Source organism: Seriola dumerili, unplaced genomic scaffold, assembly GCF_002260705.1.
Source record: "Seriola dumerili isolate Sdu_G_001 unplaced genomic scaffold, Sdu_1.0 BDQW01000120.1, whole genome shotgun sequence".
Taxonomy (NCBI): domain Eukaryota; kingdom Metazoa; phylum Chordata; class Actinopteri; order Carangiformes; family Carangidae; genus Seriola; species Seriola dumerili.
In genome coordinates, this window is record NW_019174375.1 from 790,635 (window position 1) to 809,651 (window position 19,017).

The following is a 19,017-nucleotide window of genomic DNA, read 5'->3' on the forward strand; positions in this document are numbered from 1 at the left end:
TAGAGGACGTCAGGTGTTTATGCGTCGTCTGTAGAGGACGTCAGGTGTTTATGCGTCCTTTGAAGAGGACGTCAGGTGTTTACGCGTCCTTTGAAGAGGACCTCTGGCTCCTCTGCTCACACACTGAAGCACTTTTGTTGCGTCAAAGATAAAAAAAACCAAACAAAAACAAACAAACAAACAAAAAAACCCACTTTCGAGTTCAGAGCAGTAAAGCACAACACACACCAGTGGAGTGTGACGCTTGTCAAAACACACACCCCTATATATTTTTCTCCACTGGCTGCGTCTTGAAGAGCACCAGCGTATCAGGTGCAGCGCCGTCCTGCTGTACTTCCTGCCTTATGATTGGAATCGTCTTGAATCCTTTATCGAATGCAGTGAGACTTACAGTTGAAGATTTTTTTGAAACTAAAACAAATGTATAAAGTCAGATTAGATTTAGATCTGGAATCAGCTTTTGTTGGCTGGTTGTGGTTTCCAGTGGACCCTGATTACACAGGTGCTACCAACTGTCTGAGTTGGTCTCATGATTTGGTCACACCCGGTTTTTTCTTTCCATTATCAACGACACGCACAGAGTCGATCTCACATTCTTTAGTGTGGAGACGTTGGTGGCACCATCTATCATAGATGACAGGTCGGGGACGGAGGCAGTTTTTCCACCAGGCTTTTTCCCGGAGGTTGTCTGATATCACTCCGATAAACTGGGCACAGGCCGTGATGTTGGCACAGCCTGGGGTTTTCACATTCAACCCGTTCTTAATCAGGGTGATCTGACATTTGAATTTTGTGAACGGGAGTTCCTCTTCTGCTTTGTTACAGGCAGCGCTGAACTCGATGACCCCGCTTCTTGAGGGTGTTCGCTCAGTGTTCCAGGCGATGCATCTGTCACTGCAGGTTTTGAGTTTCAAGCTTAAACTGTGTTGATGTGGTAACAAGTTGAAATTTGCCTACGATACACACAGAGTGTAGTGTTCGACCTTTATACCGCAAACCACGAGCACTGCGCCAGCTATCGGGGTGGAAAGTAGTTGTTTTTCTTCTTCACTGGCTCATCAGTTCCTAAATGACTCATTTGTTGCAAATAGATATGCAATGCTAATGAGCTAACAGTAATTAATGTATGAAATAAGGCAAAAATATAGCTTCAGGGTCTCAGTTTTATCTTGCAGCATGAGTAGCAACAATACAATAACAGCCAGGAGTTACATATGAAATGGCTGCAGCCAGAAAAAAATGAGACACTCAACGTGTTTGTACATGGATATTTCCTAATAAACAAGCGCAAGAAAAAAGATTTAAATAAATTAAATTTCATTTGTTTTGTTTCTTAGTGTTTGTTTTATCACAAAGACTTTAGATGATGCAAATAAGGAAATTCTGGGTCTCAGAAAGTTCTTCATAAACACCCATTAACATTATATAAACTACTTCCATATGGAAACAATGGAGCCACTGTAAAACACCTCCTTCACCTTTCATTTCTCCAAGTTTTTACTCAAAAACTAAATGAACGAGCATCTGAGCCGTCGGACTGAGCTGAGAGAGCTCATCATGTGACTCGATGCCCTTCAGCTGCATGACATGTCCAATCAGAGCCCCTGGTGCTGGTCAAGTGACCGGTCAGAGTCCGAGACACTGTCCAACATAAACACACACACTTTCCCACAAGGCTTTGCAGTCAAACCGTACCAACAGCCAAGGTAAACGCAAGGCTTGTGATGGAAAAAACTGAACGGACAAATATACAAATGGACAAGTGGCATTACACACACACACACACACACACACACACACAATAACACACACAGAAAGTCATGGAATCAAACACAGAGGGAATTATCCAACGTTCTTCCAGTGGAGGAACAGGAAACACAGATCAACATGTGACACTAGGAAAAAAAAAAAAAGAAGTTGCATCCTCTCTCACATGTGACGGTGAGAAAAAGACAAACACAAAACTAGAGAGAGAGAGAACAGGAGAGAGAGAACAGGACCTCCGTGAATCTGTGAATCCATTAGGGCTGGATGTCATTTAAATTCATCATCACATGCAGTAACAGAACTTCAGTGCTCGTATAAACTGCAGTTTTGGATGTGGAAAAACTTCTTTGCAGTAATTTGAGCTATTAGTTGTAGTTTTTCTTGTAATAGTAGCTGGTGGCATTTCTGAAGAGACATTTACAAAACATGCTCAGTATCACACATGCCCAGAACTCCTGCGTAACTGACCGCTTTGAGGATGGACACAGCCTCCTTGCTGAGCCAGACGGGGTAGAGGACATCGTCATGGAGGATCGACTCGAACAGGTCGTCCTCGTTGTCGGCTTCAAAAGGCGGCTGGCCTGCCATCATCTCATACATCAGCACCCCCAGAGCCCACCAGTCTACTGACGGGCCATAATCCAGCTCTTGAAGGATCTGAACACAGAGAGAAAGAGGAAGATTTAAATTAAAGTAAAATCTGATGATGCAGACTTGATTTGAGCACGCTGGTTGAATTTATGTTTTATGTTATGTCTGATTTAATATCCAAATCTGCTGCGACATCCAAACCTCCCTACAAACAGGCTAAAATTTGGGAGCAGCGGCCGTCTTTGAAGCATTTAAATAAAACACAGTATCGTCTGCAAACAGTCGAACATGACCAACCGATCACGCTTGTTTTGGTGCCTTCGGGAAACAGCTGTTTGCAGTCGAGCTGCTTGCTCCAACACTCCTCTGTGAGATCGCTAGTTTCAGTCCGTATGTGCGGGGGAAAAAAAAAAAAGCTGTAACAATTTAGTTTGTGTGTTTTTGGAGTCACCTCAGGCGCGATGTAATCTGGCGTCCCACAGAAGGTGGTGGTGGTGACTCCGTTGAGGATCCCCTCCTTGCACATCCCGAAGTCGGCCAGCTTACAGTGACCCTCCGCATCCAATAATATGTTGTCCAACTTTAAGTCCCTGCAGAGGTGATAAGGATGTACAGGTAAATAATGACACGAGCAATGGAAATGATAATCATTAATACATATCACACAAATACAGACACAATCTTGAGGTATGAGGAAAGCATTTTTACACCGACTTTGACAGTAAGTGCAGTTATTTGTTTTTTAATGTTTCACTTTAATCTGAAGACGTCTCATGTGCTCCTGTGTGATGTATGCTTCTCATAAAAGAACACATATTTGAGAAAAAGACGGACTTCACAATTATCGGCATTCACAAGGTTCACAGCCCCACAGGGTTTCTGTCATTGAAAGCAAATTGGGCCTTACGTTTATCTGTACCAAAGGAGGGGGTGGGACATACAGCAGGAGGAGAGGAAGGGGGAACAGACCTGAGAAAAGAGAGAAAGTTGAGGGTTGGGAGAGAGGGAGATGGATGGGAGGGGGGGAGAGAGAGAGAGAGCGGGAGAGTCTGAGAGATAAGAGCAGCGGTGTTGAGAGATGACAGGGTTGGTCATGAATGCAGCCGCTCTGGGCTTGATGGTTGATCGCTACAAAAATGTCAACATCTTCCTGATGCAGCCACCGCAGCCATTCAGCCCGAGGAGTTTTCAAAAATACAGCCGCCCTGACAAGCCAGGGAGGAGATGGAGCGTGTGTGTGTGTGTGTGTGTGTGTGTGTGTGTGTGTTTCTGAAGTCAAGATCTTATGCAACTGTTCTGTTTTTGTAATACCCAAAAATAAAAACGCAGCTTAACAGTCTTGTTTGAGAGCTGCTGTGATTTGTTGAAAAGCTTGTCTCGTCTCTGTCCCATCATGCCTTGCTCTGACAGGTTATTGACTGCACAACAAAAAAGTTGTAATTAAAAAAAAAAAGAGTTGCTGATTATGCACAACCGTTATGAATAGATAAAAAAAAAAAGAAGTGTGTATTTTTTTGTACCTTCAATCAAGCGAGTTTCTTATTTCAGACAAATTAAATGTAAAACTTGAACTTGAGCTTCAACTTAAACGTGTTTTTAAAGACTAAAAATTTACACCAATACTCAGTTTTCTGTTTGCTTCTTAAAACAGAAAAATGGGAGAGAAATCAGACTTTATTCATCAGCCACAGAGCAGTAAATGGTTTTTGCTTTGGGCTGCGTGACAAACCGAGATGTTTTCACACGCCCGTCCCAAATGGAGATTTTTTTTTTTTCAGTGACGGTTCCCAGACTTTGGAACAATCTGACAAGTTTCAGTAACACTCTCCAGAAGCATTTCCACCACTGAATCTACACTACTACTTATTTATAATCATTTATTACTTCACTACTTCTTATTTCTACAATATCATATCTGGTCAAGCTGCACATCATCTTTACGATATGTAATTTGCTGTCACGTTCGGTATCCGATCCAACACAAACTGTGCGGCGGTTACGGCAGGTTATCTGGATCGCGTGCAAAGTGAAAACATGAATGGTATGCTAATGTGCCTCCAGTCTCAAGGAAGAAATAACATGACATGTCAGACGCAGTGGAGCTTGAGGTTTGGCTCTTGGCCAAGTTTTTTTTTTTTTTTTACTAAATAGTTCAAGTGTGGGTTAGGCGCAGGTGACATCATCAACAATCGTGAGTTTTTAGTGTTTTCACGCTCACGAACGACAAAACCTTCAATTTAAGCGGCCGAACGTCACCCGGGGACGACGTGTGAAATGAAAGCATGAGCGAAGTTGACGATTAATGTTCAGGCTTGAAATTCAAAACTTTCATCGCCCTTAGCTGCACCGAAACAAGCAAGGTCTTGCAGCGTTGCGCAGCTTGGGACTGTGCCTTGCTAAAAGGCTCATTGACGGCTCCATGCTGAGGAAGGAAAGAGCAGCACTTGTTCTGTAATTCCCCAGACGAAGAATTAAAGCGGCGATCCCCTGGCCCGCCTGTTTGCATATCTCACCTCCAGGCGACTCCCGGCACATTAAATCTGAATTTGCACGCCCGCAGCGAGGCAGGAAAATAACATCAATTTAATGCATTTGTGATTGAATTTAAATGGCCGCTGACATTAATCTTTGTATTACACATCACCTTGCTGCAGGAAAATTCAATATTAAGTGGCTGCAGGTGTTCAGCAGCACTAATGGAATGATATTTATTTATGTGAAGACGTTTGTTGTGGTTTGTCTACGTTTCATACAAGGAAATGGGCAAAAATGATGTAATCTGTCTTTTATTCTGTTACATCCTCAATTGACTTATTGCAGAAATATTGAATCAGTTTTCTTTTTGCTCTGCACAAAGAGTTATTGCTATTATTTTACGTGTTTTAGTCTTTGATAGGAATATGTGTTTGTTTTAGTGTTATGAATGTTAATGAATACACAACATGCTTGAACTAGGATTTAAAAAGTTTCTGTGTTTCTCAACCAACGACCGTTTCATTAAGATGAATGATCACGTAAACCCTGCGATTATATTAGTTTTTTCATTTCCAGGCACAATTCTCTTTGCACATAAAAACAACACAAATTTAAGATTAAATAAACATTTCCTATTTCATGAATTCATGATCTCTCTTGCTCCTTATGTTCTGATGTTGTTTCGGTCACGCTTTAATATTGTTGTCAGTCTTTAAGATAACACATAAATCAAAACCAAAATGAACCATCAACTTATGTCATATATAATATTTAGGATCAAAAAACCTCCAAATAATCGAGTACATTCACAAAAACACACGAATATTGGGGAAAACAAAAGAAAATACATATCATTCACTTCTCCGAGTGAGAGATGTGAGACTCAACTTCTAAACCAATACTCATCAATACGTGGTGATATTTAATTCAAGGCTATACAGGGTTACCTAATGCATGTTTGCCTGTTAAAACCCGGCTGTATTAGATACTCACAGTGTAGTAAATGTACGATTTAAGCAACTTTAAAGCTTCTTAAATAGAAGAGGGAGCTGTGATACTGAGGGGAGAGAGAAGTGGTTTGTTGACTCCAGTAGAACCTCTTCTTCTCCTGAACACAGACGTGTGAGGGCAGCGCGGTGAAACGCCAACATAAATGTCAGGATATTATCACATCGGTGGGTTCGAAGGGAACACGAACATCACGTACAAATGAGGTATCAGCTTCCTCTAATTTTACCCGAAAAATACAAAGCGTTCATCCGTCAGACTTTTTTCTTCACGTTAGAAAAAGGTAGAACTTTGTAGTTTTTGATTGATTGGAGCTGCAGCTGATTTGATCCGGTCACTGTCACTGTGTTTCCGACAGTCGGGGGAAATCACCTTCATATGTTATTTTAGAGGAGCTTTAATATCACTCCAGAAATCCTGTCAATAAACAGGAGCTGCTCTATCAGCACTGTCAGGACACACACACACACACACACACACACACACACACACACACACACACATAAGGCAATCAGGCTCAATTGAGAGCATTTCCTGTGTTTCATGTTAATCTTGAGTGATTTTTCCATTACGTCCTCAGCGGCAACCCCTGTGCACTGTGACAGCTAACCTCTCTCTCTCTCTCTCTCTCTCTCTCTCAACTTCATCCCTCCATCCCCTCTTCTGTGTGACTGCATGATCCAAACACACATCTGCTCTGACATACGAACATACACAAACTGGTGCCACTGGTATATTTGTCTACAGTGAATAATAGGGGTGCGGTAGGGGGGGGGATAATTAAACTAACATTGATTGAAACCTACTCTAGGAGTGAACTTACTTTGGTTCATGTTGTGTCATTTAAAAAAACAAACCATTGTGTCATTTCATAAGCAATTAAATCAGATTTTAACTGGTGAGATGTGGAGACACAACAACGTCAAGATAAGAGCACATCTATGAAACAACTGAATTTATTTAGACTTAAACATGTTCTATGAAATATTTATTTCTAGTATTTACACATGAAACATCAACGACTAGTTTCAATTTCTTTTAAAGCTAATGTCAACGCTATAACTGAGTTTTGGTGCATATAAAAACAGGCTCCCTCTGAGAAAGAAGAAAGATGTGTCTTTATTTATTTAATTAGTTTACTTTATTTGTGTTATTATTTCTTTACTTATTATTATTTTTTATTTCAGGCACTGTTCTGTTCTGTGGAATAATGGAAAAAATTTAATAAAAAGTTAAAAAACTGTATTTTTTTTATTTCTTACTTTGTGACATATAAACACATGTTTCTAATAGAAATTAAAATTAAAAAAGTAACAACAACTGTGCAGCAGACTGTGTTGATGTCCTACTTAAGTCTTGGTGTATGCATGTGTTCATTCAGACGTACTGTATGTCTGGCCTCCAACCAGTCTGAACCTGCTCCGTCAGCAGAATCACATCCAAACATCACCTTACATGTGATCTCACAGACTTCAGTAATGTTGGAAAGAAGAGAACATGTGCACAGATGATAGGGCTGATGGGAAAAAAAAAAAAGAAAAAGAAAAGACGAGCATCAGAGGAGTGATGGAGGAGGGAGGGGTGGCGAGGAGAAGGGACAGGGAGGAGGAGAGGAAGAGGTGGGGGAGGGGAGGGGGCGGGGTGAGAGTAGGGACATAATGTTCCCAAAACACTTGTTGTTCATCTTCTTCTGGTCAACAAAGTGGGTCAGGGACGGGAGAGAGAGAGAGAGACATAGAGATAGAGAAGAGAGAGAGAGACTCTGGTGGCTCAGTCGACTCGACTCACGAATTAACACGCAGTGTGTGTGTGTGTGTGTGTGTGTGTGTGTGTGTGTGTGTGTGTGTGTGTGCCATCCCCTGACCGAGTAATACACACTATCAAAACGGCACGGCCGAGAAAAACAGCGTTGAAAGACTGAACCATTAATCTTCATGTTACGAGTCGGTCTGTGTTTTAAACTTCAGGGAACGAGCCAATGAAATCACGACACCTTTAAATACAATATATACTCAAAAAAACATTTACGTGACGTGATTTCACTAGAAAATGACTATTTACAACTTAAAAACTGAGCCGATGCAGTTTAAAAGGATTTATTTTACAGGCTGGTTTGTGTTTCTGTTACATACAGAATGGAGCACATGGCGAAGATTTAATATCTCGATACAGTCGAGCCCAAATATTGCGATATACGATGTTAGCGATTAAAATATCCTCATATTGTTTTATTTTGCGTTTCAGTTGTTTTTGTTAAATAACATATAATTATATTATTGTGTTTTATGTTTCAGGTATAAACGATGCTGCCACTAATCAGCAGTTTTTATTTGTCACATGCCGAGGTACTATGTACAATGTTTACGATTTTATAGCGGAAAATATTGTGATATTTGATATTATAGAGTATCGAACCAAGCCTAGGTCACACCATCTAAACTCTGAGAATCTACCAAATAAAGTCAATCACTCAATTAGTTAATAAATGTTAATAAAATGTGTTTGACAGCCGGGTTTGGTTTCTTTCCAGCAGCTGGATTCCAGAGGATAAACAGATCTCCTGAAGACAGCGACTTCAGTTTGACAGTCCTTGATTAGCGTCGGCTAAGTCGTTATTGTTTCTATGACTCAGCTGATGTTGGTTATTTTTCATGCTGTCTGAATGCCAAAACAAAGAATAACATACCTGGCAATACTCTGATCAGATAAAACAAAATGAGACTTCATTAAACCCTCTGGGGGAGCGAAGTCGCTGTAGCAGCAGAATAACAGGATTCACATTAAGTCTGCGTGTTTGAAGCTGCTTCAACTGTTATTCTTCAATTATTATATTGTGTAATTGCAGGTTTTGTTTGTGCTGTGGCAGGAAAAGTGGAGCAAACAGAGAAATCCAAGCAAATACATCCTTGTTAGGTTTTAGGAAATAAAACTTAAACACAGATGGAATCAAAAGACAGAATTACAATGGAATGATTAAAGGAATAATACGAGGAGAAATTTAGCATCTTCTGTCACGTTCCACTGACCTTTAATTTCTGAACGCTTAACAATACACCATTCATCTCTAATCCCTTCCCAGCATGTTTCCTCATTCTGGTGACTGTGTGTCTGTGCGTCAGGATTTCTCAGCATTATTTTGTATAATCATGACTTTAGAGGGCAGGTACGTGGACAATGACTGCAGTAAACACAGACACATGCACAGATAGCTGCATCGAACACTGGGACACACTGGGAACAAAACAACCAGCTCTCATGTCCATGTGGGATTAGTTATTGTAAATATGTAATGTACAATTTCAAACACAAGTTAGTTTTCTTTTGGTTGAACGTGATGTTTTGCAGCAACAAAGAACACCATTCAAAAAAAGTGTCTTTTCTGTCTATAAATCTTTTTATAAATAGTTGCTTTCATTTGAAGAAAGAAAATGGATGCAGTGTTTAAAGGCAACAATAAAAGGAGTTAATTAAACTATTAAAGGCTCATAGTTCTGGGAGAAATGACCTGTAACCCTAACCCTATAACCTGCCTATTTTTACTCAGTTTGGGTCCAGAGATAAAATCTTTTTCGTCTTTCACCCTCAGGTTTGATTGGTTTCGGGAAGCAAAGATCAGTAAAGCTTGAGCTTGAGACAGCTGTCACTTTAAGTAGCCTGTAAAAAAAAAAAAGCTGATTGAAAGTCAGTCAGTGATTTGTCTTTGGTATTCATTTGTGATTTTCATCCGGCAAGATTAAAATGTACTATTTAGAATAAAAAATATGTCTGTAACTTGTTAAAAAATACCGGTGCACAGGGGTTAAAGTCGGAACGACAGATCACCACACAGGGCGACGGTCCGTTTAACTTCATTGCTGCAGAAGAAGAGACATACCGTTTCTCCAGGAGCACATGAAAAGCTTTATGTTACAAATTCAAGAGGTTTGTTATAAAGATCAGATCTACATGTGATAAAAAAAAAAAGAGAGAGAGAAGGAGCAGAATCGCCTCTGCACTTCTGGTGTGAACAGCCGGGCTGCTGCTCGCCTGACCCACAGTCAGACTGGCATTAAAATAAACAGGCCGGGCCTACCTCAGTCCTCGATATGTCTACTATCGACCTGCTGTGGGGTCAGTCTGGTGCACAGTCTGTAATCTTTGAGACCTGTGCTCAGATTGTTTATTTATTTATTAATTTCATATATTTTACGATTTATTCATTTATTTTCAGGCATCTCTGCCTTTATTAAAGCCCAACACTTGTGTGTCTGGTAGATTGTGTTCAGATAAAAGGATAAATTAATTGTCAGTGTACAGAACACACACACACACACACACACACACACACACACACACACACACACACACACACACACACACACACACACAGGTTGCATGACGAGAGAATCCAAACATAGAGTCAAACCTCAGATTGATGGAGAGAAAACACCGGAAAGAAGAAACTGACTTTTGTTCCATGACAGTTATTTCTGGGAGCAAACAGCCTGAACCTGCACCGAGTCTACGTCCGTCACAATGGTGTTATGATTCGAGCTGCGTGTTGCTTTTGTGGGACCCGCTGCGTGTTTGCTAGTGGTTGACAATGATATTATGACTGACGGGTCCACGCAGACAGATAATAGCACCTGATGATGAGGTCATCTGGACCTGGAGATGAACACAGAGCCACTTCCAGGGTCAACGAGTTTGAGTTTCAAGACTAAAGAAAATATTTCGTTGCGACTGAACAAGCCACAAACGCCCAATTACAAACATCGCCGCTGTCAATTTCCTGAAGGATTTAGAGCTCTCACAGATTTGAAAGGTGGTGATGATGAACCTCATGTGCTTATGATTCCCTTTAATTAACAGGACTAAGGATGTTTTCACCTGTTTGTCTGGTTGGCATGTTTCATTTGGACTGGTGAGAAACCTCTGGTGCTAAAACAAGTTTGAAAAGAGGATCTCGATCCGGACTCTGGTGCAGTTTGTCAGTGGTCTGAAACCAGACGCACCATCCGCGGGATTTTGTGATTAAAGTATGAATTCATAAAATAAACTACTACTAAATGACGGGAACTGCATTAGTTAAGTCAATATTACATGACAATCCATCTGATAGATGTTGAGACATTTCACTCAAAACCACAAAAGTCAAAGGATTGCCAAAGACAGTAGGACTCATCCTCTGAGGAATATAAATGTCTGCAAAAGATTTCAAGAAAATCCATCCAGTGTTCGCTGAGTTATCTCATTTATTTCCTCCTGAAAGTTTGTCTGAAGTAACACTGACGCCGAAATGACAGCATGCACAGAGAATGCTAAATGCTAAGCTAATACCGCTCAACCAGAATGTGTGCTCTCCGCCTTCGGGTTCCACATGAGCGTCGCATCAAAACCAACTGAAAAAAGCTGTCAGACCGGCTCAGGGTGGAGCAGTGCGGCAGCAAAGATCACAAATCACACGGTCACTTATTCTGTGAACCCTGTTCGCACACCACTGCCGGCGTGAACCAGGACACACACACACACACACACACACACACACGAAAACACATTTAAATGTCAGGAGAGGAGGGAGGTGAATGTTGGTTTTTACTCCACTACAGTTCATTTAATGTTGTGGAGGATGATTCCTGTGAAGAGCACTTCACTTCACTTCACTTGTCTAATTTTACAATATCTGTGTTCATTAATTCTGGGAATCTCAGTTAATGTTTATTTTCTTTAATTCTGGAATTTCTCTTATATGTCCTGTGATGGAGACGCAGGTCTCGGCTGGAAGCAGCAAGACAAATAAGCGGCTTCACGGCACATCAACAGAGTTTGACTTAAAACTGCTTTAAGTCAAATGTGGATTTGAATACTAAAGAGACACAAATCTGTAAAACAATAACTCATCCACATCACGTTTGATGCTAACGCTGTTAGCGTGGCTACCTGTAGATGACTCCGTGCCGGTGCAGGAACATCAGGGCGGACGTGACCTCGGCGGCGTAAAATCGGGACCGCGCCTCGTCAAACTTCCTCGATCGCTGGATCTGAAACATCAGGTCGCCTCCGTTGACGTACTCCATCACGAAGAACAAGCGGTCCTGGAGGAGGAGACGGAGGGAGGAGGTCAAACACCCGACTAACACCACCTTAACAAGACTGTGTGTAGAGTAATGACGGTTTGTCACTTTCTATTTCACACAAACATCTGAGCATCTTTGAATTTGAACTTCTTTTCATTATTGATTAATCTGTTGATTAATCCTACAACACCAAAAGACAGTTCACACCGGATCTGGATCTGGACTCAGACGCCGACATTTTTCATTATTTAAAACATTTTCAAACCTAAATGATTGATTTAAAAAACATATATATATAGATAGTATATATATATATATACACACACACACACACACACACATAAACAAATATAAATGATTCTGGGAGCTTTCACACTTATTGACACACTAGACTTTGAATTTTCATGATGATGAGATTTCGAATAATATCATAATATTGTAACCTACTGATATCAATAAAGTTTTGTACAGTATTGATTTTGTATCTGTTACTGAGAAAAACTAAAGACTATAAATTCAACACTTAACAACAACAACATCCACAGTCTCCCCTGGGTGTACGAAAAACACACATGACATGACTATGTGACCAACACCGATTGTCTCCCTTCCTGTGACACACACACTCAAAAATAAAACACACACTCTCTATATCGCGCCTTCCTCACTCTATTCTCTCGGTGCTGAACGTGGGCTCCGAGGGAAAATGAACCCCTTCCTGAATTCCAGCTCACTCTCTTCATATAGGAAAGGAGAGAGAGAGAGAGAGAGAGAGAGAGAGAGAGAGAGAGAGAGTGTGTGTGTGTGTGTGTGTGTGATATAAACAGCTCCGTATATAAGAAACCAGAAGGAGTCCCTCAGAGCCATTGTGTGAGTCCTCAGGGTTCATACTGCTAATAGTAAAGGTGACAAACACTGTGTGTATGTATGGACCATATATATATATATATACAGTATATATACAGTGTATATATATATATATATATATATACAGTATATATACAGTGTATATATTTATGTATATATACAGAAACAACACAAAGACTGGACGACACCTGAGACTCATTTCATGTTGTACTTGTTACTGGTATCAGTCTCACAGTCTGATCATCAGAGACTGATCTGCTCAGCACTTCTTTTAAATGTCTTATTTAATTATTCTTATTTAATGATTTATTATTTTACGCACTTTGCGCCACATTTATGATGACTGATTATTTTATTCTCATTTTACATTCATGTTTTTAACGTTTTTCATCGTAGATCAATGTTTTTATGTTCATGTCTTTTCATGTGAAGCACTCGGTGCAGATCATTTCTCTGTTGTAAAGAACTTTGTGCTACTTTTCTTGAATGAAAGGTGCAATTCAAACAAAGTTTATTATTATTATTTTTATTATCATTATCTGTTTCTATATATATTGTTGAACTCATCAGGTCTGGATCTTTGCTGTAGCTGAACCGGTTGATTTCAAGATTGAGATTTTACATTCAACATGAGAGAAAATCGTTGATCATGGCGCCGTTTCTTTTTCAGAAATATAAAAAAAATAGCTTCGGTCTGTGACTGAGACTAAAAAGGAAAATAAAAGGTTTCTGTCTGGTCTCAGGTTTCTCTACCCATTCTCTCTTCTCTGTGTCATTGAATTGTTTCATCATTTGTGGTGTCATGGCGTGAACAACGTTTTTTCTTTGAACGCGCCAAAAGTTGTTCTGTGGAAGTTTGGGGATTTTTTTGTTACTGGATCCTTCATGAGTAGTGACGCAGAGCTGCTGTTTCTAATAATTAACATAAAGCCATTCTGAGGAATATGAGTCAAACCGTCTTTTCCTCACTTCGCCATCAAAGGAGGAATTATTCCTGTAATCCTGCGTTTTCTTCGTCCTTTTTTCCTGGTGAAAACAAATAAAACGGAGGTGACTAATGGTTGAACAGCAGCCACAGGATCTAAAATAACGTAACCCTGATTTCCTTTTGTCACTTTGACGGCGCTGTTTAAACATTTTAAACCACAGATAAAACCTTCTGAGAAAGGTTGACTTAAACTAAAATGAAAATCAAAACAACGTGACGGATAAACAGCGAGGTCGAGAATATGAAACCATATTAGATCAATCTGCTCTTTGTTTTGCGGATCAAACAAACTTTTTTGTCAGCTAGAAAAAGGATCCTACATTTTTTTCAACCGTTGAACAAACCGTATTCCTACGCCTCACAGCGTGCGCTGTGATAAAGTAGTTCAACGGTTCACAGACTGTAGTTCCAAGGGAAACAGCTGCTGATAAAGAGGCGAAAATATTCAAAATAAAGCGAACACTTTAACTGATATTAGCTATTTTTTCTGCGGGCATTTTTTTTTTGTTGTTGTTGTTGTTGTTTAAATGTTAAATTTATCCTGTGAATTAGTGAGTTGTGGCGAAAAACGATCACATCACAGTGACCTTTGACCTTCCACCACCAAATTGTAATCAGTTCATCCTCGAGTCCAGGTGAACGTCTGTCAAACTTCCTGAAGGCGTTAGTGAGATATCGTGTTGACGAGAACAAGATGGCCGACCTGAAAACAATAACAATAAAAACAACTGGTAATAACAGAAACGTCCACTGTCAAATATTTCTATACAAACATTTTAATATGTTAATATTTTTGCTCTTTGCTTTCTGATTCATGTTCTTATTCTATTTTCAAGACTCTAATGAGATAAGTTGAGTGTAGATTTTTAAATCTGTAAAGACTGAAACGGTGAAACGTCTAAAGCCTCCAGGAGTCGGTGTGTGATACTGAGGGAAAACTTCTGGTGTGGTAAACCTGCGTGTACGACAGCGCTGCTTCAGACTGATGAGTTTGACCTGAGAGTGAATTCAGCCGTTCACCGCGGCAGCTGGAGGCATTCGATCCGACTGCATTCACCCTCGGTGTTTTTAAAGCCGACCTCAGGCTCCTTCTCTCCCCTCTGGTATCAGTTTAAAGGGGCCTCAGGACGGAGTCTTACATAATAGAGGGCGGTCCACCATTTTCTCTCTCTCTCTCTCTCTCTCTCTCTCTCTCTCTCTCTCTCTCTCTCTCTCTCTCACTCTCTCTCCCTCTGCTTCTCCTGAAAGCGACTTTAAACAGGATGTCGAAATAGTTTGTTTAAATGTACCCAGAGTCCCGGCTGGTCCCACCCAATCAAACATGAATAAACATTTCCTGAGTGTAATTACAAATGTACAGATACTGGCTTCCCACTGTGCGCACACACACACACACACACACACACACACACACACACACACACACACACACACACACACACAGACACTGTAACCTCATTTATTCCATGCTCTATAGGCGCAGACCCAGATGACCCACAACCCAACACAGACAATGTCTTGATGATTATCTTGGCATTGTGTGTATGTGTGTGTGTGTGTGTGTGTGTGTGTGTGTGTGTGTCCTCTCTATGCCACCCTGCTGTAATGTATGTCAAACAAGTCCCAACTTGCATCTTACGTAAACCTGAACCCATTAACTCATATGCTCTCTGTCTTCACTGTCTAACACACACACACACACACACACACACACACACACACACACACATGCAACAACTTTAATACTTTAACATCACTTTAAGAAGGCAACAAAGAAAGAACGAAAGGGAGAAGGAAAGATGGAAGGAATAAAAAGGAAACAAATGAAGAAATAAGTAAATAAGTAAATAAGTAAATAAGAAGGTAAGGAAGTACAATCATAGAAGAAGAAGGAGGGGAAGAAGAAAATAAGGAAAGAGGGAAAGACAGGAGGAAAAAAAGAGAAAGGAAAAGAAAATGGAAGAAAAAGCAATGAGGAAATTAGGAAGGACTAAAAAAAGAAAAAGGAAGCAAAGAGCAAAGGCAGGAAGTAAAAAAGAAACAAGGTGTGGGAAAGAAAGGAAGAAAGAAAGAAAGGAAGAAAGAAAGAAAGAAAGAAAGAAAGAAAGAAAGAAAGAAAGAAAGAAAGAAAAAAGAAAGACCAATCCTTCTCATAACTCCTTTCAAAATAAGAGTTCAATCAGATTAAATGAAGGTTATTTTAACGTCTGCAGTTGATTCAACCTCAAATATTTCAGAACATATATTTTAGTATTTGGTTTGAGATGCGACGGACTGAACCTCCTCACCTCCTCAATATCAACCCCCTTCACTAAATACACTCAAAAAAAAAAAAAAAACACAACAGGAGGAGTTTGAACTTTTGTCCGTGTACAAAAACAAAAAAAAAGTGAATTGCTGCCCTATTTTCCTCGGAACATTATGAGCCATTACCGTTTGGCTGCTAGTCATTACCACACAGAGCCGGCCCAGTAAAGATGCACTCAGTGATTTCATTCAACACAACCTGGAGCATGAATGACTCAGACCTTCACACTGTCTGATTATTGTTTCCTCCATGTTTGACTGAAGCTTCATCATCGTTTGTATCTTTGTAAACGTGAGAATCAGTGTCATCAAATGAGCAAACCTTTGTTTATTTTTCAATCAGTCAGTAAATTTCAGCGTGTGTGGACTTTGCCTTTAAGAGGAGGGTTTTTTTTGTTTTCCCCTCACTGGTGATGGCAGCAGGAAATGATTGTAATTGGAGGACAGAGTGTATTGTGTGTGTGGCCCTGGAATCAGATCAAGTATGTTTGTCCTTAAAAAAAAGGTTTAAATGGAGCTCGTGTCGTGGAGCCGGGAAACCGAGCGAACGTGTAAACCGTCCAGGACGAGCGAGTCAGCGGAGTCGAGGACGAGGCGTCACGAACCTGGAGGCACTTTTGAATTAAAGGAACGCAACGCACGTTTACATGGACCGAAGTGGTCGCGCAAAACATACTTCACAAATGACGCGCACACACGCACACACACACACACACACACACACACACAGCGGTGACACAGGGAAATGTAATCATGCAGGGAGGAAGCCACAGGTCCTGCAGCCACGTAGAAGATTACTGCATTTTTAACGTCCCCAGTTATAGTCAGGGATGTTTCAGGTTCACCTCGCTGAGCTAATGCGGTCGAACGCAACAATGCAGCCACAGTAAACGACACATCGTCAGTCAGTCGCCTCCAGAGCAACAAGTGATTTCGAAGAATGTTTTCTGATCCGCCAGGTTTACACAAGTAGTTCGGGTCCGGGGGGATAAGGAATGCATTATGTCAATGATGGTCCTCCAAAGTGTAGAATTACAAAACTGTGTGTGTGTGTGTGTGTGTGTGTGTGTGCATGCCTGAACCATATCCCAAGAACAGCAAACACATCTCCACTAATGACTGTAGTAAAAAAAAGAAAACAACTCTCCACTGCTCAACACTGACACATATTTGGCCGAGCAGCCTGCATGTGCCTACAGTGTGTGTGTGTGTGTGTGTGTGTGTGTGTGTGTGTGTGTGTGTGTGTGTGTGTTCATTGTTCTTGCATGCAAAATTCAACCCTCACTGTCGTTCCTCACTAAAGCTGACAGGAGTTCAGTGTGAGCTGGGGGCTGCTGGTTCTCCCACAGAATATCTTCTTACTCCTGGTTCCCATAAAAACACACGAGCAGAACTTTTCATTGGTGAAAAAAAGAAACAAAAAGTAAAATAAAAATAACACAAAAAAAAAAAAAAAAAACAGATGTAGAATTGAGTAGTTTGTCTTTTTTCCAGAAAAACCAAGTCCTTATAAAGACATGGTCAAGTGAAGGAAGGTGAAGGTGTGTGTGTGTTTTGAAGCAGCAGAATAGAAGTGGATGTTCTCCTGGTGTGTGTGTGTGTGTGTGTGTGTGTTTTTGGAGGTTTTTATACACGTATCTATAATTTTAGACTCTGAATTAAATTTTAACTTGCATATAAAGAAAGTGACCAAAACAGCTTTTTTATTATTTTAGAAATGTTGCCAATGTACTGCTTTTATTTCAAAAAGATTAGATCGTTTCACGGCTCCTTCAAACGACTGCAGTCTGTTATTCAGTCTAGTCTTTCAGAGTAGATGTTAAGGTCCTTTAACTTGTTTTTAAAGCTCTACTTTGCAGATTCTCTGTCGTTTTATAATCCATCACGAGCTCTCAGTTCCTCTCCTGTCAGTCTTTTAAATACACACAATTTTTACGCACAAGAAAATAAGCAGTGCAGCTTTTTTCTTTTAGTATGATTGAAAACCCTGCCAAGACATTCAAGTGACGGTTTTTAAAGAACAGCTGAAAACCTATTTATTTAACTTGGCTTTTAATAAATTCTCTCATATTTTACTCTTACTGGTTCCTGTTTGTATTTTTCATTCATATATTTTTTCATCTTGTCTTTCTATTGTTTATTTTCATTGTCATTTTATTGTAAAGCACTTGGAGCTCCAGAAAAGTGCTCTATAAATAAAGTTTATTATTATGATTATTATGATTATTATATGCGTGTTTATGCCTGGGCATGTGAGCAGGAGTGATGGAGGACAGGTGGATGTAGAACAGGAGAGATATAATGTTGGGAAAGATGGAGGAGAAGAAGGAGGATGGATGGAGCTTTTTTATCTTCTTTTATTTGATCTTTAATTTTATACCACAGTTAATAAAGTTTTGTGGTTTTTTGAATGTGACAAAGGTGAAATACAGTTACTGAAACTCCAGATACTTTTAGTCTTTAAGTCTCTAATCTCTAATGAGAATGTCCAGAAACCTTCAGCCCTGGTTGTTTGTTCAGCTCTTATCAGCCAGAAGAAGTTTACTGTGTGTTTTCCTGACGAGTGACCTCTTGTGGACGAGTCAATAAAGAGCAGCACCATAAAACCACTTCAAGCTGAGGTCAGGGATAACGGCTGGCAGCGACCCTAACCTTTCTCTCTGTCCTCTAACCTGAACCTTCAAAACCCTCAAACGGGCCTCTCTTTCAAAAAATGCTCTTATTTTGAAAGTACTACTGGAAGACACACACTCACAGGTAACTGAGCAGCGGAGGAGATAAACGCTGAGCTGACAGAGGAGACGTATGAGCCGTGTCCCAATTCGTCTGCGAAGGTGCGGCCCATCGTAGCCGCCGCAGACCGTGAAGGCCGAGCCGAAATGAGACGGTCTGGTCTGCAGAGGACTCCTGTCGCCTGGCAACCTTGACAACACGTGACCTTTTTTCACAGGTTTTAAG

The 19,017-nt window shown here is 40.4% G+C and overlaps 1 protein-coding gene across 1 annotated transcript in view; it reads right to left on the reverse strand.

Moving 5' to 3' along the window:
• LOC111223864 (protein kinase C epsilon type-like) overlaps nucleotides 1-19,017 on the reverse strand; it is a 67,481-nt gene that overhangs the window by 695 nt on the left and 47,769 nt on the right. Inside the window, exons 10-12 of the mRNA XM_022748156.1 lie at nucleotides 11,761-11,915; nucleotides 2,810-2,948; nucleotides 2,236-2,424 (exon numbers count right to left, since the gene is read on the reverse strand). Of these exons, the coding sequence (XP_022603877.1) occupies nucleotides 2,236-2,424; nucleotides 2,810-2,948; nucleotides 11,761-11,915 (483 nt within the window). The remainder of the gene's footprint in view (nucleotides 1-2,235; nucleotides 2,425-2,809; nucleotides 2,949-11,760; nucleotides 11,916-19,017) is intronic.